Raw genomic sequence first — 21,845 nt, forward strand, 5'->3', positions numbered from 1 at the left:
GATCCAATCTATGAAACATCCAGTATTGAATATGTGGATCCTTTCGCAAATCCTGGTGGTTTTACAACACCAGCCGTGGACAATATTGACAACAATGGTTCAACTACGGCTAAAGAATCGTCACATAGTACGAACATTTCCATATTTCAGCATTTTCTTAGTCTAACTTGTCTAATTCGTCATAACCTAATGCTTAGAAATATATGCATTTCTCTTATATTCTCTTATACTTTAACCAATATATTACGCGCCAGCACAACTGTTCGTATTATTGCTATAACTTAGTAACTAATACTATTAGTAAAAAAATAAGATATATCCTAGCACTAATCAAATATAACCATGCACTTCATATTTACATCTAGTAATAACCTTTTATGGACATGCACTCTGTCAATTGTCTAACCAGAAATACATTTCTGCCAACCTGGTATAATTAGTCAATTTGCAACTCTATCCCTACAAGTTAACAAAATGATAACAAAATGATAACATAGATGGCTTGAAGCAGATGATAATGAAAACATTAAGTATGTCTGTACATCATTCCACGCACGTATAGCTAAGACAAATAAATGGCCATCCGCCTTTATATATCAGTCCGCATTGAACAATGTTTCAGGAAGAGATCGAATCTGTCACTACGATTAGACATTCCATAGCACAATCCAGCAATGTGTAAATTGTTTCTCGAGACATGTATCAATCATCACTTGTGATCTTTGGCGGTTGCCAAATAGGAAAGGTGGAACTGAGCAAACATATTTTATTACAACAAAGAGTAGTTTTGCTTTAGGTATTCATATAGGAATGGCATTGTTGATAACCTATTATGTGATTGGTTAGAAAACAGTAATTGAACAAGAGTTCAATCAAGGAAACATAGTACTTCATAAACAGCAGATTATTTTTAGAGGCTCTCATGTATCATGAGCAAGACATTTCCATGAAGTTACAGTAGGTGTACTTCTCATTCTTATACAAAGATCCTAATATAATTTTTACTGAGGAACGATACCCTGGTGAAAACTATGTAACATTCAAATAAAATTGAGAATGGAAATGGGGAATGTGTCAAAGAGACAACAACCTGTTCAAAAAGAGCAGAAAACAGCCGAAGGCCACCAAAGAATGGATTAATAAGGGGAAAATTGAGACCACTTAACCGCAACTGGTCTGTAACATTAAATATTGACCTTGACATTTTGATATGAGATCATTAAGAGCATGTTCATTCTGGGTGTATGTAGGTGTCATTATACGGCTTATTCAATGGTTCTTTGCTTTGTCCTATCCTAATTATTGCTCCTAGTATCTGTGTGCGATATTATACGATTTAACTATACAGTTCAAGTGTTGCAAACGTAATTTGAAAATGGTAAATGTAGATCAAGCCAAGAGTAGAATTACACACTTGTAAAAGGAGAAGGTTGGGCAATCGGATTGACCGTTAATATCGCACAAATACAGCATATGAATATGGTGTCTTGTCCAGAAATGGCTATAGTAATTAACAAGTTTCAATTCACCTTATAAGCATATGAAAGCTATAGGTTCAGCCTTCTATCCGTAGTGCTACTTCGAGTGAATGCGGATGGCATATACCATATTGGACATTTATCACAAAAGTATCAGCATTTTAAAATTAGCTAATAAAATGTGGACGAAAGATATTAAAACGGTAGATAAAAATGTGCGAGGTCAATGATGTTATGTATAGTGCTGTTTAAAATGTGTTGTGCAAAGACTAAATGGGCTGTCCTTAATCAACATTTTGAAACTGCTGTGAAAACGATTATATTGTTGTTTAGATAATAAAAAAAGATGAAGAAGACACAAAGGCACTCAAAATAAATAGAAAACAAAACCAGACAACAGCATGGATAAAAAAAACCACGCAAAAACACTTTCTGTATGTACCTGTCCCAAGTCAAGAGCCTGTTATTCAGTGGTTGTCGTTTTTTGCTGTGTAACATATTTTTTTTTCGTTTATTATTTAGTACATAAATTAAGCCGTTAGTTTTTCTCGTTTGAATTGTTTTACATTTGTCATTTCGGGGCCTTTTATAGCTGACTATGCGGTATGAGCTTTGCTCATTGTTGAAGGCGGTACGATGACCTATAGCTGTTAATTTCTGTGTCATTTGGTCTCTTGTGGAGAATTTTCTCATTGGCAATCATACCACATCTTCTTATTTTTATATTAACATCAGTCAGGGAATCTCTACACATAAATCTACAAATTGAGCAACGCCAACCCCTCATAAAACAGGGGATGATCTCAGGTGCTCAGGAAGGGTCAGCTGCCTAGGTGCTATTGTTTAAATAGCTTGATGAGTCATATCCAGTGTCACCAAATTTAAAACATGTTGGTATATGTAAAGTATCTAAAATTTTACCAAATGTGAAAGTTTGAAATGAAATAAGGTTTTCCGTGTATGTACGATGGATAAACACGACTTTCACTGGATGACAACACAGCCATTGAAAAAAAACAAATAACACAACACAACATTGACAGCATAAACAACACGAGTCCCTTTTCATTAAAACTAGGGGTCATCACAGGTGTACCAGGAAGGGGTGTAGTTTCTGGTCAACTGTCAGCACGAGTGGTGTTACTCATTGCAAGTAGAAAGTCGGGGACGAGTTGTATTTATTGATTATCTTGATCCACAGTCGAGGAAAAAGATAGGAATGTGGCAAGGAGAAGTGGAACATATAAATTATCATTTGTTACTCGGATGGTACACAGTCAAACAAATCCTAAAGGCGTCCTAAAAACGTTCGAATGTTTCCATTTATGGGACCTTTGATTAAATTGTCTTGCAAGCAGCATCGATGTATCAGGAAAACACAATCCCTAGAACATCGTATGAACCAAAAGTGCAATTCGATGAAAGAATTGAATATCAGTAGTGCCTTGTCTTAGTTTAGTTCATATTCACTTTTTGGTATCCATTTTGAAATTTTCCGCCATTTAAAAAAACAGTTTTAATGTCTAATATACCGCCATGACTTCCTAGACACATTGGATTACATTGTATATGCTTTTAAAATATTTGATTTGAGTAGTATTTGCTTTAATTTATACATGTGGTGAAATTTTGACTGATTGGCAGCCATCTTGAAAATGGCCGGCATTTTGGATTTTTCAGAGTGGCACGGTCCATAGCTTAAATTGACTATCATATATAGATCTACAATTGTGCAAAGTTTCATGCTTTTATCATTAAACCCACAATTCTTCTAAAAATATGCACGAATCAGCTGGACTATTAGTCCAATTTGATCCAAACGAAAGCAGTGAGTTAATAAAATCAAAATACGACCGATCTGCCTATTTTTGTACATAAAAACTCAATATGAGCATTTTAAGGCCGGATTCGTCTACCTCACAAAATCTTGTTAGGCACTATAGTGGGATGTTAGGGTATGGTTGTTTGTTTGTTTGTTTGTTTTTTGTTTGTTTTTTTTTTTTTGTTCTGATAGGAATTATGGAGTTACTACAATATCAATATATTAATCTGTATCAGAGCACATGTTTTATAAATTACGTTTAAAATATCACGTACTGTCCGACTATAAAATGGGTGTTTTTTCGCGACATTTCGTTGCAACTTTCTTGAATCAAAGATATAATTCATCCTTCTTTTTTGGGAGATTTGTTTATCAAAAGATGGATAAGTCGAACATAGGTGTATAACACCAAACATCGCAGTAATATGAATTATATTCTGTCTGGATGAATTTACATTAACTGTCCAAATTATTAGTATGAGATGGAAAAATAAATCTTTAATATCTAACATAAAGATAAGTAAGCATAAAAACAATGTAACAGTTTCCTTTTTGATTCAACTTGAGTTCGTCAAAGGACTTTTACTAAACTAGTATTATCGTTATAAAGCCACTCATACTTCAAAGAAACGCAACACTCTCGTTTGTGTTAACATTGAACAAGGAGTTGTATTGTCTTGTGTGTATTTTATTAAGAAGTCCAGAATATATTTGGTTAATAAGCTTGTCTGGAAATCTCTCGCAGGTCTTCTGTATAATCACGGTTATCAACCCCTTATAATGCCTGTACGGATACAGAAAAGAGAAAAACAAATTAGAACTGAACATCACTTATCTAATTTAGTTCACTATATATACAATGAAAGAATTCCTAACGCGGATTAAATATAAACCTCATGCCACAAACACCAGGCAATTATTCTAACATCCTAATTCGCAGATGAGATCAAACCCTCTACCACTGCTCCAACGTTTAGTTATCTTCCTTTAACAACACTGAGAGGAACAAGTCAATACTCTAACTGACGAATTTAACGCTCTTGAACAACTGCAAAGAAGATCTCACATCGGACAACTGTGATAACATTGAAGCTCTTCTTAAAGGATTCACTACATACAATCTAAAATTCTGCTTGAAAAACAAAAAAAGAAATAATGCAGGGATGGCATTGAGATCATCCATCCTTCTGTACCACCTAAAGAAAAGAAGAAAAGAGGGCGAAGCTTCAAACGTAGACCACAAGAGACGAATACTACCTCCATTATTGTGGTCAATTTATCAACTTTCAACTTTCAACTTTTATTATACTCTAGACAGTTTACACTGTAACAAGAGGCAGACAAATGATACAAATAATATTTTACAATGGTGAACAAGATAGAAAGAAATATATACATAATCATGTCAGTTACTTTCTAAAGCAATAGTACATTATACATAATTCTCTGTACACAAGTATACACATTAATAACACGTGAAAATCATTCAAAACTATAATACTGGGATTTAAGATCGTCAGTCGAATACATGTTAGTGGTGATAATATATTCATAATCATAGATATTTCATATTTTTGTTTTTGTTAAAATTGACAAGTTATTCAAGACTTTTACATTACATAAAGACAGCAGACCTTTCATTTTATATTCTGAAGTGTTTACAATATAGTAATTTGGGATATATTTATATCTTAATTTTGTAACCTCGTCATTGCGACATACAAATAAATAATAACACTGATTTCCAAAACAATTATTTTTACACAAAGTACATAATCTTTCTTCTTTTTGGAATGTTATGCCATCGACCAGTTTCTATGGGAATTTTGATCTGAAAGCCAGTTGACAGAGGCCGAAACACATCTGCCCTCGAGAGGCATTAATTTCTGTCCTTCACCTGCACCTATCAATGAGACAAAATATCAAAAGACCTTGACAGTTTTGCCAGAAGTCTCCACATCAAGGAATATTTCGCGTCAAGGGAAAATAACAACGAAAGCTCGGATAATGACTCAGAAAATTCAGATAACGAAAATAACTATAAATTTATTAAAAAAAAATACTTTAATTCCGAAACCAAGCAAAAATGCCACGTTTGTATCCTTTATTGAAAATTCTAAGTCAGACATTCTTAGAATACCAGGAAAAAAACGACCAAGAGAAATAACGGCTAGTTTGGTAGAAATGCACGAATATGGTTTCATCGATGACAATTCTCTTGAATATTTGAAACCAGATAATCCAAAACCTGACAGATTTTAATCTTCATAAAGCTAATAACACAGAAAGACCCATCGTTTCAGCAAACGTTCATCCGACTGAGAAAAAAAAATGTTGATTTTCACCTTCGTCAACATGTTGAAGATTACAATCTCACACCAATGATACAACTGATTACTTTAGAAGAATACAGGAAATACATTCTCTTCCTGTCGACACCACACTTGTCTTTATGGATGTCACCTCCCTTTACACGAATATTCAACATGCAGATAGCAATGATGAATGCACAAAAGTTTGAGATTCTCGACCAATAAAATCTCCACCCACTGAAAGTCTGGTAAAAATGCTCACGTTGGTACTGAAGAACAACAACTTCACCTTTGAAGGATATTATTATCACAAATTAATGGAACTGCTATGGTTACCAAAATGACTCTATCGTAGGCTAACATATTTAAGGGCAAATTAGAAAAAATCATTCCTTGAATCTTCGATCGAAAAACCGCTTTTCTGGTTTAGATTCATGGATGATGTGAATATGAAATGGAATAAAAGTGACGAGGATTTCGATACACTTATCACTCATTACAATAACATACATCAAAGTATACCCACGAGAGATCTAAATCTAAAATCAGCTTCCTCGATACTTCCAGTTCTTTGACAGGTTGTATGATATCCACAGACTGATATTCTAAGCCTACTGATACTCACAAATACCTGTTCCCTTAAATCTGCCATCCTGCATACTGTATTAGTAAATCCAAATATTTGGTTTGGAAATTTGACTACCCTTAAAATTCTTATTACAAATGGGATTCTTAATCCTAATTTTGACATTGATGTTGATTATCGAGTCCGTAAGTTTCGATGCGACACATGCAAACTTATTAATCACTGGAATAAACTTATTCTTAAGGGTAATAAATTTTACACTGCAGTAAGATGTCTTTTTCGGCACAAACATGGTTAATACAGTTTTAAGTTTTAAATAATTTGTGGTAATGAAATCCTAATGATTACCTATCATGCATAGTTTATATTCATTTAAATCTAAAACGTCACCACAGACATAGGCTACGCGAACGACTTGGGAATATACACACTTTAAAGGGTCCAAATCATACCGTCCAAAAGCAAGGAAAACTATCAATGGTGAAAGGAAAACCATAGACTGAGGTATATATTATTCAAAATATAATAATCTTTGATTGTGTTTCATATGAATTATTAATTCACATTCTACATATTAGTAGAAAGAAGGAAGGGTGGTTTTTCACTGATAAGACCAAAAAAAGTCGAATTTAAAAATAATTTTGAACTACTCTTGCTACTGATTTGGTAAGTATGGTATGTTGTCATTTCATACTTATAAGAATCTTGACTATTTTTAAATTCATTTGATGGTGATGAAAATGATGATGAACCGAGTGACCATGTTTAAATTATAAAAATAGATTAAATCTGTTGAATTTGTTTATAGTTTAATTGAAACTTAAAATTAAAAAGTCATTTAACTTTAAATGTCGGTTGTGCAACCCAGTTCAGAATAATAATTACAACAATTATCTGTGGTCACAGATCCATGTAATTTACTTCCTGATTAATATATGGATTTAATTAGACTTATCCATTGTTAAAGATTTATAATAAGACTAAGGAATGGGTTCAAATTGCTAACCTTGAACGGATCAATGAAATGTCTAACAAGCAGTCTAAATTCTATACCGATTCTTTGTAATACTGTAGTAATATCTTCAGTAATATCTATCTGTCTTTCATGTAAAGTTTTCAACTAACACGGTAAGGCTTTTCTTCAAAGGAAAATGTTTCTTATAATTTTAAGTGTAAAATGTTAACATTTAATATTTTAGGTAAAGTAACTGATAATTTTGAGAACTCTCGGTTGATTATTTTTTAACGAATTCAAATTTTAAATAAAAAGACTTTCCTTGCATAACATTTTATAGCTTAGTTTACACGTGGCGTTACACAAGATCATTTTCTGCATAATTCATGGGAGGAAGGTTGATCCAGAACTCAAAAATCTTGTTAAGTTTATAATAAATAATAAGATGACCCCCGAATCTGAACCCTTAGCACTGCTCATCTTTATTTATTTCTTTTAGTAAGTTTGGCGTTGATGATAAATCGTAAATTAACATGTGTTTGTATTTTAGCTCACCTGGCCAAAAGGCCAAGTGAGCTATTGACATCACTAGGCGTCCGGCGTCGTCAGCCATCATCCGATGTCAGCCCGTTCGTCGTCGTAAACATTTTAAAAAATCAACTTCTCTGATACTACTAGCTAGGCCAAATTTTACCAAAATTTACCTGCATGTTCCTGAGGGAATCAAAGTTTGCAAATTGTTTCTGGACTGATCTATCAACAATTATGGTCGATTTTGCTAAAATAGAACATAGGGGAATAACATGCTGTGGTTTTGCTAATATAAAAAATAAGCAGTTGGAGAAAAAGAAACAAATGCTAAACAGGATTCGCAGGTGCTGATTTCGCAGTTTTTTATTATTATTTTGAAAACTATTAACAGATAAAGGGAAACTTTAAAAAATGAAAATGACCAAAAACAACCATCTACAATATGGCTGAAATCGTCAATTGGCCCATATGTAAGTTATTGCCCTTAGAAGACGATTTTCCCCCTTTTTGCGTATTTTGATAGATAGATAGAGAGATAATGTAAGGAGCGAAAATTTAAATGTTAAGAAATATAAGATCTACAAAAAGTCACAACATGGCCATAATGGGCAATGATTGATCCCTTATAGGAGATGTTAACCTTGAAAGATGATTTTATTCATTTTTTGCAGAAATTATAATAGGGATCTTCAAGTAAGTCAACGGGGCCTTTTATAGCCGGTTTTTCTCATTGTTGAAGGCCGTACGGTTGCCTATAATTGCTTCCATCCAATTTATTTGAACTTTGGTGTATATTTGTCTCATTGGCAATCATACCTCATCTCCTTGTTTTTATATGACAATAGTCGTCAGACTCCTTATAGGATTTATTGCCCTTCAATGACAATGTTTTACTAATTTTCATAATTTTGCAATTACCCCGAAAAGTTTGATTAAAAGGTAGAAACTGTAAACAGTAAACAGCATCATCAGTATGCAATCTACAAAAATGCATCTAAAGAGGGTAATATTTACAAATTAGAAACATAACTGATTGCAGTAAACGTCAAATAAAATATCAAAATAGCATATTTTACCAGGTGAGCGATTCAGCGTCATGTTTTATAGATGGGTTGGGTTGCTCTTAAAGCTCTTCAATGAAGAAAAATACATATGTGTTAACCAATATAGTGAAACGAGAGAGAGAGAGAGAGAGAGAGAGAGAGAGAGAGAGAGAGAGAGAGAGAATTATTTCGAGGAGAATCTCATTAAAACATACATTTTTCAGACAGCGTTGTCATGATTCGGACCGGTGTTGGTTTTCTGGTACTATGGTTATACTTTGAAGGTAAGTCTGTAAATATCTAGGTAAGTATACTGTCTAGTGGACATTATGTGATTCAGTACTTAAAACTAACATGATTAATATCGTAATTACTTCACATGCACAACCATCTAGAAATAACTGTAAAATATACCTTGCTCGAAATTAAAATAATATACTTACATATAGCTGGGTATGAGTAAAAAAGGATGATATATATGGAATAAACGTGATCCGACAATCAGACGTCTTGGTTAACTAACATAAGTACTATAAAAATAAATAAGTCTAGAATGGTACTTGGTATAGTCCCCAATAATGCTATAATACAATTCTGTCTAGAGTATTGGAGTTTAATGATGTGTAAATATAAATGTAATAACTTGAATTCCTTTACAGTTCTATTCTGTCAAAACCTCCTTAGAGCCTGTGTTGTATAATTAACTTATGCCGAATCAAAATAAATGTTTATCTTTACAGTTACTTATAGTTACAAGAGGGTCTGCTTCTTCACGAACTGGTCACAATATCGGCCCGGTATTGGAGAATATAAGGCGGATAAGATAGATCCATTTTTATGTACCCATGTGATATATGCATTTGGCAAAGTATCTGGGAATACAATTCAGCCATATGAACAGAATGACATCAAAGAAAATAGTAAGTTAATACTGGTTGTACCACTGTTACTGTTGGTTTGTTTTTGTACAATTTAATTTCAATATGCCTATGCTCTAAAATCATTTCTTTCTAATTGGTTGATTGATTGATCAATGGTTACTTAACGTCCAGCGGCTCTGTCACAACGTAACCATCCGAAGGAAAAACTCAACTGTTACCATGACACATTATTCTGACTCCGAGCCGACCAGTGTTTGTTCTTACTCCTATACATGCATACAACTTTGTTTATGTAAGAGAATGATAATCCTTTTCTTCATGATAAAGTACGAGCGTTAGCGAGTACTTATCATGATAAAAAGGATTATCATTCTCTTACAAACTTAGAATATTGTAAAGTGCTCTAGGCTCAAATGATCTCTTGATTGATTTCATTCAAGAATTTGTTTCATTATCAGTGCAATGTTTATAATTAGAATATAGCAAAGTGCTCTCGACCAATGAAATTGTAGGACTTGATGTTTCTTAATTGTGAAGAATGAATGTAGATCATTGTTCTTAGTAAGGGATTATCCTATTATTTAGGTCTATTTACAGCTGAAAACAAAGAGTTTCTATAAATGAGTTACAACTGCCCTGAAGCACATTTTGAGATTGAAAGGATTTATCACACAGTGACTAAAAGTTGATTTGTGAAACAAACAAAAAAAAATCAAAATAAGTTGAAATTTACTGGTGCAGTAAAATTGGTACCTTTAATTTCATTATGAAAATATTAATAACTTCAAATTACTAAAAAATTGAATAATATCAAAGCAATGCAAAAAAAAAAAAAGAAAAAAAAATTAAATAAAAAATAACCTAAATCTTTAGTTATCCCAAATTCTGAATACTGGACCAGCGGTTGTGAAGAATAGTTATTTCCAATATTCCGATAAAATAAAAAAAAAACCCAAAAAACAGGGATTTAATTTAAATTTTGAATATGTTCAATACTTTTAAAGGCATTTTATTTGAACATTCCCCTGACTGAATGAAATAGTATTTGATTTAAAAAGCCGAACCAAAATATTGCCTGTGAAATAAAATTAGTTGTAACTCAAAAGTATTTATTGATTTAAACTGAAAATAAACAAAGGATAATTCCTCAATAAAATATTACATGATTTACAGTCATACTCACAATCAGGAAACATATACAATTCCTACTTTTTCTTTGTACTGTTGTGTGACCTAATGTCTATAACTCATTTTTTTCATATTTCCCAAATAATAAGAAAGTCCTTACATCACTAAAACTAATCCATAAATGAAATGCCGAAAAAGGAAGTCATGCATCAATTATAAACATTGGAATGACAATGAAACTAATTCTTGAATACAACCAATCAAGAGATCATTTGAGCCTTGAGCACTTTACAATATTCTAAGTTTGTAAGAGTATGATAATCCCTTACTTCATGATAAGTACTCGCTAACGCTCGTACTTAATCATGAAGAAAGGGATTATCATTCTCTTACATATACTTAATGGCTGACTTCCCTTTTAGACCTTTTCAACAACTCTCGACACCGACTAATGACACCTACAGTTTACAGGTAAAATGAAGGGGTCGTCTCAAAATTAAAAATCATTCTTGAATAGTATCACGCTTACACCTACACTATTTTGACGAAAGAACATATTTTAAACAAATATGAACTATATTTCTCTCCTTTGTATAATATTCTTATTACATGTATTTATACGACATTTTACGTTGAATCTATTAAACCTTCGAGCAGGTCTGGAGGGCCTGCCCCCCCCCCCCCTTTTTCGTGGGAAAAATTTGGTTGATTATATAGGGAATCACTGAAGCATGACTCGAGTGAGGCCCCCCCCTTTTTATGTCAGTCAGCGGGCCCCCCTTATGAAAAGTTCTGGATCCGCCACTGATGCGTATGGTATTTATATCTCAACAGTTATTGCAGTGTCTTTTTTGACAGTGCCGAACTGATTGATCGTTATAGGTTGTCCGTGTCCCGAAAGACAACATACCTTTTCCCTTTGTCGTAGATTGGGGTCTTTAACCAAAAATCAGACTATGCGGTAACTCTGAATGTCTGTTTTATATGTTGCATTGTGTGATTTTTTTTCCCCACTGCGGAAGTCATAAAAATAGCAATAAAAGAGAAAAAAAAGCTTACGATTTGAATCTTAATCTGAATCAGAAGTGACACCAAGGGCCTTTAAAAATCTTGGTATCTATTTTGCTATGAATTTATTGTACTCCGGCTGATTCTCGCGAATGAGGTTCATTTGTTGGCGCTATTTTGCTTTAAGTTTGCTTTGGTCGTACAACATTAGGGCGAGGCAATTCATCAGCTTCTTCCTCTCTCTGGTCAACTACTTCATTTGGTTGCCGGGGAGCAGGTCCAGCGACGGCACAGTAAACCGGATTATTTAAAGAAAAAGCTCTTGTCAACAGATAATTAACATTGATTAACTAAACATCTACTACAAAACTACAGGTTTTTTTTTTGTTTCTTTTTTTTTTTATTTTCAACTCGACGTCTAAAAGAAATGAAACATTGAAGTCCTTCCTTTTCTTCATAGTCAATTCACAAGTAAGTTTAATTTTGATAAACAAACAAAATAAGGTACGGTACACAATAATTGCTTATATACACGTCATGTTGGATAGTGGTCTCATTGGCAATAAAATAATCATTTGCGATCAATAATCTTTTTTTCAATTTTATTTTTGAGACGACCCTCATATCTCACCTGTCGTAGTCGTTCTGAACTGTAGGTGTAGACAATTGTTGAAAAGGTCTAATAAGCATTTCATTTATGTATTGGTCTTAGTGATGTAAGGACTTACTTTTAATTTGGTAAATTTGAATCAGTTGTGTTTTAGACATTAGATGACAAACCGTTACAATGAAATTGTATAAGTTTCCTAATTGTGAGTATGAGTGTAAATTATGTAATATTTTAGTGAGGAATTATCTTTTTGTTTATTTACAGTTCAATTTAATAAATTCAAAATCAGAGTTACAACTAAATTGTATTCCACAGCCAATTTTATTACAGCTCTTTACTTTAATCACTACTTAATTAACTAAAATTTAAATGCTGAAAGAAATTGCTTTTTATAAGAAATTCAAAAGAAAATTCAATTTCCTGTATGTATCGGTATTTTGGAAATGACTATTCTTACAGTAATCTGAGTTTTGATAAGCGTAATACATGTAGGTAAAGATTTAGATTATATTTATCTTTTTAATTTTTCTTCTTGATATTGCTTATTTTTTTGTAATTTGAAAGTTCTAAATACTCACATAATAACACAAACGGTATCAATTGTACTGCACAAGTAAACTTCAAACTTCAAACAGTTGTTGGCATGACACGGGTTATGTTCTTCTCATATATGTTATGATGGTATGATACTAAACCCCTAACGGGAAGGATTGTGCCTGATATTCATATGATGAAGACATACTCTTTCAATCAGTTTAATTGAAGTCTGGAGCTGGCATGTCAGTTAACTGCTAGTAGTCTGTTGTTATTTATGTATTATTGTCATTTTGTTTATTTTCTTTGGTTACATCTTCTGACATCAGACTCGGACTTCTCTTGAACTGAATTTTAATGTGCGTATTGTTATGCGTTTACTTTTCTACATTGGCTAGAGGTATAGGGGGAGGGTTGAGATCTCATAAACATGTTTAACCCCGCCGCATTTTTGCGCCTGTCCCAAGTCAGGAGCCTCTAGCCTTTGTTAGTCTTGTATTATTTTTAATTTTAGTTTCTTGTGTACAATTTGGAGTTTAGTATGGCGTTCATTATCACTGAACTAGTATATATATTTGTTTAGGTGCCAGCTGAAGGACGCCTCCGGGTGCGGGAATTTCTCGCTGCATTGAAGACCTGTTGGTGACCTTCTGCTGTTGTCTGTTCTATGGTCGGATTGTTGTCTCTTTGACACATTCCCCATTTCCATTCTCAATTTTATTCAAACATATTTTGATTATTTTTGTGTGTTTCAAAATTCAACTTTCAATCAATAATCCAAATAAATGTGCTTCAGGTACTTGTAACTCATTTATACAAATTCTTTGTTTTAAACTGTAAATAGGCCTAAACAAAAGGATAATCCCTTACTTAGAACATGATTTACATTCATTCTTCACAATTAAGGAACACCAAATTCTACACTTTCATTGGTCAAGAGCACTTTGCTATATTCTAACTTGACGTAGACACAGTATGTACTAATGTAGAGGTCTCTAGTAGAGAACGCTGAATGAGATTTAAAATTTGTGAGTAAATATTCACTTACCTTATGTCAACAATGATAATGTTGATTTAACATCCTTTGAATTTGAATATTTCAGACAGAGACTGACAAAGTTTTGTCCCGATGTTAGTTCGTGCTAAAATAGACAACATATTGGTCGCCTTATATTATTTACGCAAATCTATATTAGTATGTCAAATTATGAACAACATGATATACCCTGCTAGTATTGATTTAACTCTGATTGCGAATAATGAGCGACAGTTTGCCAGACAAGACATTTAACAGAAATCTAGATTTAAAGCCATTTTTAGTCGAGGAAGAAGATATCAGTTTGACTATATATCAAGGGAAAAACTAAATTAATAGTCGTCGAAGAACTCAAAAAACTATACCCCCCCCCCCCCTAAAAACCCCAAACTAACTAAAGAACAAACTACAGACAACAAAGCACTAAAAAATTAAATACTGAGCACAGGTAGGTTTATCTTTTTATACATCAAGATATTTTATTTTAGTTGGTTTTTGATCAAAATTTTGAATAACTCAGTCTTTCAGACTGCCATTAACGTTTTGCTTGTAATTTCAAGTAGAAATGAAATTCTTCGAAACATATTTTTTACTTTCTGCTTTGCCCTTTTGTTCTTGAGAACATTCATTGCAAAAAATGTGTATGAAACTACTTTTTCTACTTGATTCATTTTTTAAGGTAAAGGTCAGTATGAAATGGCAAGTGAACTCAAATTAATCAATCCGGAATTAAAAATTCTATTAGCAATTGGCGGATGGAATCATGGAAGCGAACCATTTTCTGCATTGGTGTCAGACCAGTCAAACATGGATGCATTCGCAGAGAGCTCATTGAATTATCTCAGAACACATGGTTTTGATGGCCTTGATATTGACTGGGAGTATCCTGGTAGCAGAAATAGCCCCCCGGAGGACAAATATAGATTTACAACATTGGTCAAGGTTAGTGACACATTATTTTAATTGATTGTAAAGAAAATAAGATTATGAATAATTAAGATGTTCCTTCATACTTTAATGAGGTTCAGGTTCAAGGTTCAATAGTTAATTATAGTCTCATCACATCCATACAAGTATAAACACAATATGACATTTAATACACAATATAAAATTTAGATTGATTGATTGATTGATTGTTGGTGTTTTAACGCCACTTTTAAACGCCACTTTTGGGCTATTTCGTGGCGGTCAGTTTTTATGGGTGGATGAAGCCGGAGTGCCCGGAGAAAACCACCGACCTTCGATAAGAAAACTGACAATCCTAGTCAATAAAGATTGGAGTCGAGTGCAACCGCATGAGCGGGGTTCGAATTCACAACCTCAGTGTTGACTGGCTAGTGATTACAGTAATAGAACTACTTAGACCACTTGGCCACCGAGGCCCCCTATACAATTTAGAATGCATGTGCCATTCTTAAATGAACTATGTGAGACTGTTATATACAATATTAAAACATCAGAATAAAACATAGTTTTGCTATTTACACAAAACACAAAAGTGCAATATCAACATGAACATTCATGGATAAAAATGATACATGTACATAGAAATAGCATCTTCAAATTTCAACGATATAAAATACTATTTCGTCGCAATAAAATATTATGGCAGGCTTTGGCAACAGAACTACAAACATTTTCATTTTTGAATAAAAATATAAATTTTTCATCGTCTGATAAAGTTAAAAACATTTTATTATGTTGATGAATTATATCAATGAATAAAGACTGTCTTAGATCTTCATATAATGGACATGTTAACAATACATGTTTTTCATCTTCTATATTATCACAATTGAAACACAATCTTTTATCTAAATCTAATCTTTCATAACGACCAGTTTCAATTTTAAAAGGTGCTACTCCACATCTAAATTTAGCATATGCACTGCGACACCGAGTAGGTATATTTTGTAACAAATATAGTTCAGTAGAGTATGAAAATTTAAACAATTTATAAGTTCTCAACTTATTTCCTTGACCATAAGAATCAAGGCTTGTACTCCATGCAGTTTTATAATTATCAAAAATATTTTCTTCTAACTGATAAATTGTATTTTTATCCAGTATATACTCATCTACATTACACAATCTGTCCATATTGTAAAGTTTCAACATTTCCATAACTTTATAACTCCAATTTTTAATTCTATAACTACCTTTTCTAATTGACAATATAAACACTTTATAATTTATTCTGTCATTATCCATTTTTGTACATCCTACCCAGTGTCTTAAAATGTTAGACCACTGTTTAACATATTGAGGCTTCCAACCCATGTCACCTGAAACAGCATCATTGGGAGGATACTTTCCAACTCCCATATAAAATCTCATGGCTGGGTTCTGAACTGCTGAAATGCAAGAGAACTCACTCGTACCCCAAATAGCTGAGCCGTAATTGATGACTGACAAAACTAAATTTTCAAACAATTTGGTGAAAATATTCTGTTGGAAGCCACCATGTGCCTTACATTTTACAATAAGAAGGCCTTATGCTCGACTTGCTGACTTTGCAACTCCCTTTGCCATAACTTTGTAATCCAAAAATTCATTTAATACCAATCCTAGATATAGATAGCCAGAAACATAATTAATGACTTGATCTTATCACAGAGGGATTTCTAAAATGCATGATTTTTGATTTACTTATATTAACTTTTAAACAATTATTATTACACCATACACCTAATACATCAATCAATTTCTGCATATCTTCTGTATTTTCAGACAATAATACAAGATCATCTGCATATACAAAATAGCAACCTTTTCACCGTCTACGTCTATACCAACATTTAATTCTTTAATATCATCAATTAACTTATTAATGAAAATATCAAACATGACTGTGGATAAAACACATCCTTGTTTTAAACCAATATTAACACTAAACCAATCAGTAGTGTTACCGTTCACACGAACACAGCATTCTATATTTGAATTAATGGCTTGCAAAGCAAACATAAACTTTGTACTAATACCTATATCATTTAATTTGTTAAACAATAATGACCTGTCAATTGTATCGTATGCCTTCTTAAAATCTATAAAGGAGACAAAAGTTGACAGTTTACACTTTTTCTAGTTTCTATAATTGATGTCAGAGAGGAGACATGGTCAATTGTACTCCTGCCTTTAATAAAACCATTTTGTTCATCATTAATTATCTCCCTTTCATCTAACCATTCAGTTAATCTATTATTTAAAACACTACAATACAGTTTGTAAGCACATGGTGCTAAAGTAATACCTCTGTATGACAATGGATCTCTAGGATCAGAAGTTGAACATTTTGGTATTGGATTAATTATACCTTTATTCCAAGTATTTGGAATTTTACCAGATTTAAAACATAAATCAAATAATTTTGTTAAGTACAAATTACTATGAAATTTTTACACAGTTCAGACTGAATTAAATCTACACCTGGCTTTTTGTTATTCTTTGAACTCATAACAATATTGTGAACTTCATCAAAAGTAATTTCATTATCTAATAAATCACAAACAATAATATTTTCTACATTTAAATCTTCATTTACAACTATAGGATCTGTGTTGTTACTCTGATTTAACAAATTATAAAAACAATCTTTCCATTTATTCAATACTGAGTCCAAATTGTTTGTTACAAAGCCATCTGACAGCACAACTTCATTCGGAATGGCTTACTGTCTTTCGTTGCCTATACCAATGTTACCAATTTTTTCGCCAAAATTGTTTGGAGTCATTATTGTTCATATATAACAAGTCTTCTTGGCATTGGTGCCAATAACGGCGTTTAGTTTGTTGAACAAGTTTATCAAAGTCCTTTCTCTTGTTCAAATACAGAGTTCTTAATGCAGATTTATTGTTATTGTTCGTACAACGCATATACTGGTTTTCGGCTAAACATGTTTCATTCCATTTTATCCTGCAATCGACCTCTCTACTATACTAACACAGGTATACAGATAACATGAAGCCATATACGTAGACTAGACGGATACAGTCTCCTGGTATCCTGCTTCTGTTGCGAGCGAACGGTTATGTCAAATTAATGTTTACGTTACAGGTCAATTTGGGGTCCTCATCACGGTCCGCGTTTAAGTCATGTCGATTTCTTTCAAAAACAAATTCAACGATTGGGATGGAAAAAAAATGTACAAAATTCATTACAGGATAAAGACAATAACTGTATACTAGTGTCTTTAAATATCAGCTGTATTTGTACTCGGCTCGAAACAGGAGTAATAGCTCACTGAAGCTCGCATTACACCTGTTTCTTAGCCTCGTACAAATACAGCTGATATTTAAAGACACCTCGAAACAGGAGTAATAGCTCGCTGAAGCTCGCATTACACCTGTTTCTTAGCCTCTAACAAATACAGCTGATATTTAAAGACACTATACAGTTATTGTCTATATAATTACATTACATGTATGTTTCAGAATAATCCGTTATTTTGATGGGATAACAACGCTTGCGCGTCATACTAAAATAAATCTTCATATCCCAATGAAGCGTAACATTCATGATGACAGTGCCATCACAATAAAGTGCACAGGTTAATTAAAGAAATAAATGATAGAAATCGGGTTTTCATGACCCTAGCATAAAAATGTAATTATAAGAATTGAATGCTTCTTTTAGTAATTTTATAGGGTTGTAAAAGTGTTGATCGTGCGCACATATCTAGAATGAAGCGCTTCTACGCTTCGTACAAAATGTGCTTCGGTCAACACTTTTTTACATCCCAATAAAATTACAAAAAGAAGCATTCAATTCTTAATTAAAGTCAAGTCATTAGACCACCACGGTTTCTTGAAACGTCTTCTTTTATTGTTACAACTATTCAAAAGTTTTGTTTTCGTATTTAGTTTAGAATTCATCTCATTATGTATTATATTAACAAATTATGTATTATATTAACAAATTCACAATATATATTATCTACATCAGCTTGATTACCATTACTTTTTTCTATATCCATAATACATGAATTTATACTATTTATCATATTTTCATCTTGAAACCAACTATTCGGAATATTTTTTACATCATATATAACACGCTTTTGAAAATTCTGATTTTTTATATTGATATTTTCCTTTTCAATATTACCACACATATAATTTTCCATTTCCCAACACAATATGGAATGATCAGGAATAAATCTGGGTTCAACTGACCCAATAGAAACACTTTTGTTAGCCAATTCACTAGCTCTAATAACCTCAAATTTCTTAAAACAATTTAAATTTTCATATGGTACGACACAATAATCGACAACTGATGAACCTCGTGTTGATATACAGGTTAAATCATTTCTTATGCTATTTCTGCCATTTAATACACAACAATTTATGAGACAGCAAACTTGAAAGCCTTCTAGAGCTTGACATAAGACCCTCAATAATAGGTACATAGCAATATAGAAAACTCTAAATGATGTAAATGGATTTAACAGAGTATTTCAAAGGGTAGCTGTATAACATAAATTAAAGATTTAACTTTTTTTGCAGACATTACGTTCAAAGTATGACGACGAAGTGTTGTCCGCCGGACGGTCACGACTGTTATTAACAGCTGCTGTTTCAGCAGGCAGTGGAATAGTAGAATCTGCATATGAAATGGACAAAATATCACTGTAAGTAAAGCAATTAGTTATGTCAGTTGTACATTTAGGGGGGATATAAAAAGTTACCGAGGAGGGGGGAGGGGGTACCAACAAAAGGTAAAAAAACAACGTATAACAATTAATAATTAGTAATTTTGGATCAACTAGACATGTAACTGTAAAAAATTGCGATGACAAATATAAATTTTCTTTTGTGAAATCACAATTTCTGTCTAAACATTATTCTGTCTTTCTTTGCCACAATAGACAAAAAATGGGAATAAACTATTTAAGACAGTACATCATGTAGGTTGTGTATACATATTTTACTACTCCAAAATGGAAAATTTATTCTCACGTTTAATTGTCATATATATCCATATTTAACCGTAGTTCGCAATGCATTGATATACACATGGAGCAGACAATACTTCCGAAATTTACCCAAAGGAACTTAATTTAAATAAATCAAATATTATCAGCAATCTTTCCTAGATTTAGATATTTCAGATTTACAGGAGAAACTCTTCAAAAAAATTTACGACAAAAGGGACGATTTTTCTTTCCCTATTGTTAATTTTCCTTTTTTGGACGGTGATGTTCCTTTGGCACCGTCTTACGGTGTTTATATATCCCAACTCGTTCGTTATGCCCGTGTCTGTAGTGACGTATTGGATTTCTTGTAAATAACTAGTAAATTATTCAAGGATTAGTTACCACAAATAACTGAAAACCTTAACTAGTTCTTCCATAGACTTGGTTTGAAAGTTTGGCTGTACCTGTAGAAAACTTATTTCAAACAGAATAGCACATCCTAATTTTTATAGTGATGTTGTTTATCGAGCCTGGAAATCTAGATACGATCCTTGAAATAAACTAAAAGGTTACCAATTCAATACTGTTATTTGATCTTTTTAAAAATATTGTTTTTATTGGTATAAATATTGATTTTGTTATCTGTAAATTAAAACCATACTAAATATTATCATATGCACTTTCTTGGTTCTACAATTTGTCGGTAACTTTATTATGGCATTGAACAAGAACATGTTTTTCTCTGGTTGTTAAAGACGTCTTTACACTAAATTCCTAATTTACTAATTGATTTTTTTAGTCTAAGATACATGATTTCTTTTATTAGTTGTTATTAGTTTAAACTAGCTTTCAATTACTGCGAGTACTCTCAAGTCTGTACTTTGTGTCTTTTTTATGTGAGGGATGTATAAGTAACCTGCCACGTCCGGTGTGTGGTTTTGTTAGATGTTTTCTGCTTTGTCGCGATCTGATTAGTTAAGCCCTTTTCAACTGATTTTTATAGTTTTTCTTATGTTGTAGTGTTACACCACTGTCCCAGGTTAGGGGAGGGCTGGCGCCTTCAAACATGTTTAACCCCGCTACATTCGTTATATGCCTGTTCCAAGTCAGGAGCCTGTATGTCAGTGGTTGTCGTTGGTTCATGTCTGTCATATTTGCTTTTCGTAAATTGCTTTGTTATAAATTAGTCCGTTAGTTTTCTCAATTAAATTGTTTCAAACTTTTCTATGTCGGGGCCGTTTATAGCCGACAATACGGTATTGTTTCTTCTCATTTTAGAAGGCAGTACGGTCGCCTATAATTGCTTGTATACGCTTTTGAACTTTGGTAGGTAGTTATCTCAATTGAATTCATACCACATCTCCTTATTTTTATATAACTAGATAAGATGGCAAATAATCAGTAGTTAATGGTTTCTACAAATAAATCATAACCTATAAACCTATCATATTCTAGAAATAAAACTTATAACCGCCACGAAATCTGCTTTATACTATTTCTGAAATAACCTCTTTCTAGGTTATGTTTAAGTATTGTTATGTTTCTGCTCTAAAACATAAGAATAAGGAGTATCGTCTTTGAAAAGAAAATAAGCTTCTGTTTAGAAAAGTAATAACTATTTCTAAATGAACACTTATATAAAAGTTCAAATGATTTTTAAGAATGCAGTTATATAAATGTTATGTTATGTATTTTCAGGTATTTGGATTTTATAAACCTAATGACGTACGATTTTGTTGAAGATTATAACACAGTAACAAGCCACAACAGTCCATTTAATGACTCAGCAATTTATGGCTTCAATGTTGTAAGTGCGGAAATTATCAGAAGATCATATTTTCAACAGATTTTTACATTTTGTTTTAAAGTTGTACTTTTACCCAACTCTCTTAGGTTAGAGCCAAAATGTCTTACCCCGCCATTTCTTTATTTTGCCTGTCTCAAACCAGAAGCCTGTAGTTCAGTGATATCATTGTATATGGTGTGTGGATGTTCTATTGATCT

General features: G+C 32.6%; 1 protein-coding gene across 2 annotated transcripts in view; it reads left to right on the forward strand.

Moving 5' to 3' along the window:
• Positions 1–7,199: 7,199 nt before the first annotated feature.
• The window catches only part of LOC127707538 (chitinase-3-like protein 1), a 59,405-nt gene continuing 44,759 nt past the window's right edge, over positions 7,200–21,845 (forward strand). The window contains exons 1-6 of one of the 2 annotated variants that reach the window (XM_052212123.1): positions 7,200–7,326; positions 8,952–9,011; positions 9,468–9,647; positions 14,604–14,866; positions 19,432–19,556; positions 21,540–21,648. In XM_052212123.1, the coding sequence (XP_052068083.1) occupies positions 8,963–9,011; positions 9,468–9,647; positions 14,604–14,866; positions 19,432–19,556; positions 21,540–21,648 (726 nt within the window). In that variant the 5' untranslated portion in view covers positions 7,200–7,326; positions 8,952–8,962. The remainder of the gene's footprint in view (positions 7,327–8,951; positions 9,012–9,467; positions 9,648–14,603; positions 14,867–19,431; positions 19,557–21,539; positions 21,649–21,845) is intronic. The other variant, XM_052212122.1, reaches the window with a different exon arrangement.

This window comes from Mytilus californianus, unplaced genomic scaffold (assembly GCF_021869535.1).
Source record: "Mytilus californianus isolate M0D057914Y unplaced genomic scaffold, xbMytCali1.0.p SCAF_7, whole genome shotgun sequence".
NCBI classification, from domain to species: Eukaryota; Metazoa; Mollusca; class Bivalvia; order Mytilida; family Mytilidae; genus Mytilus; species Mytilus californianus.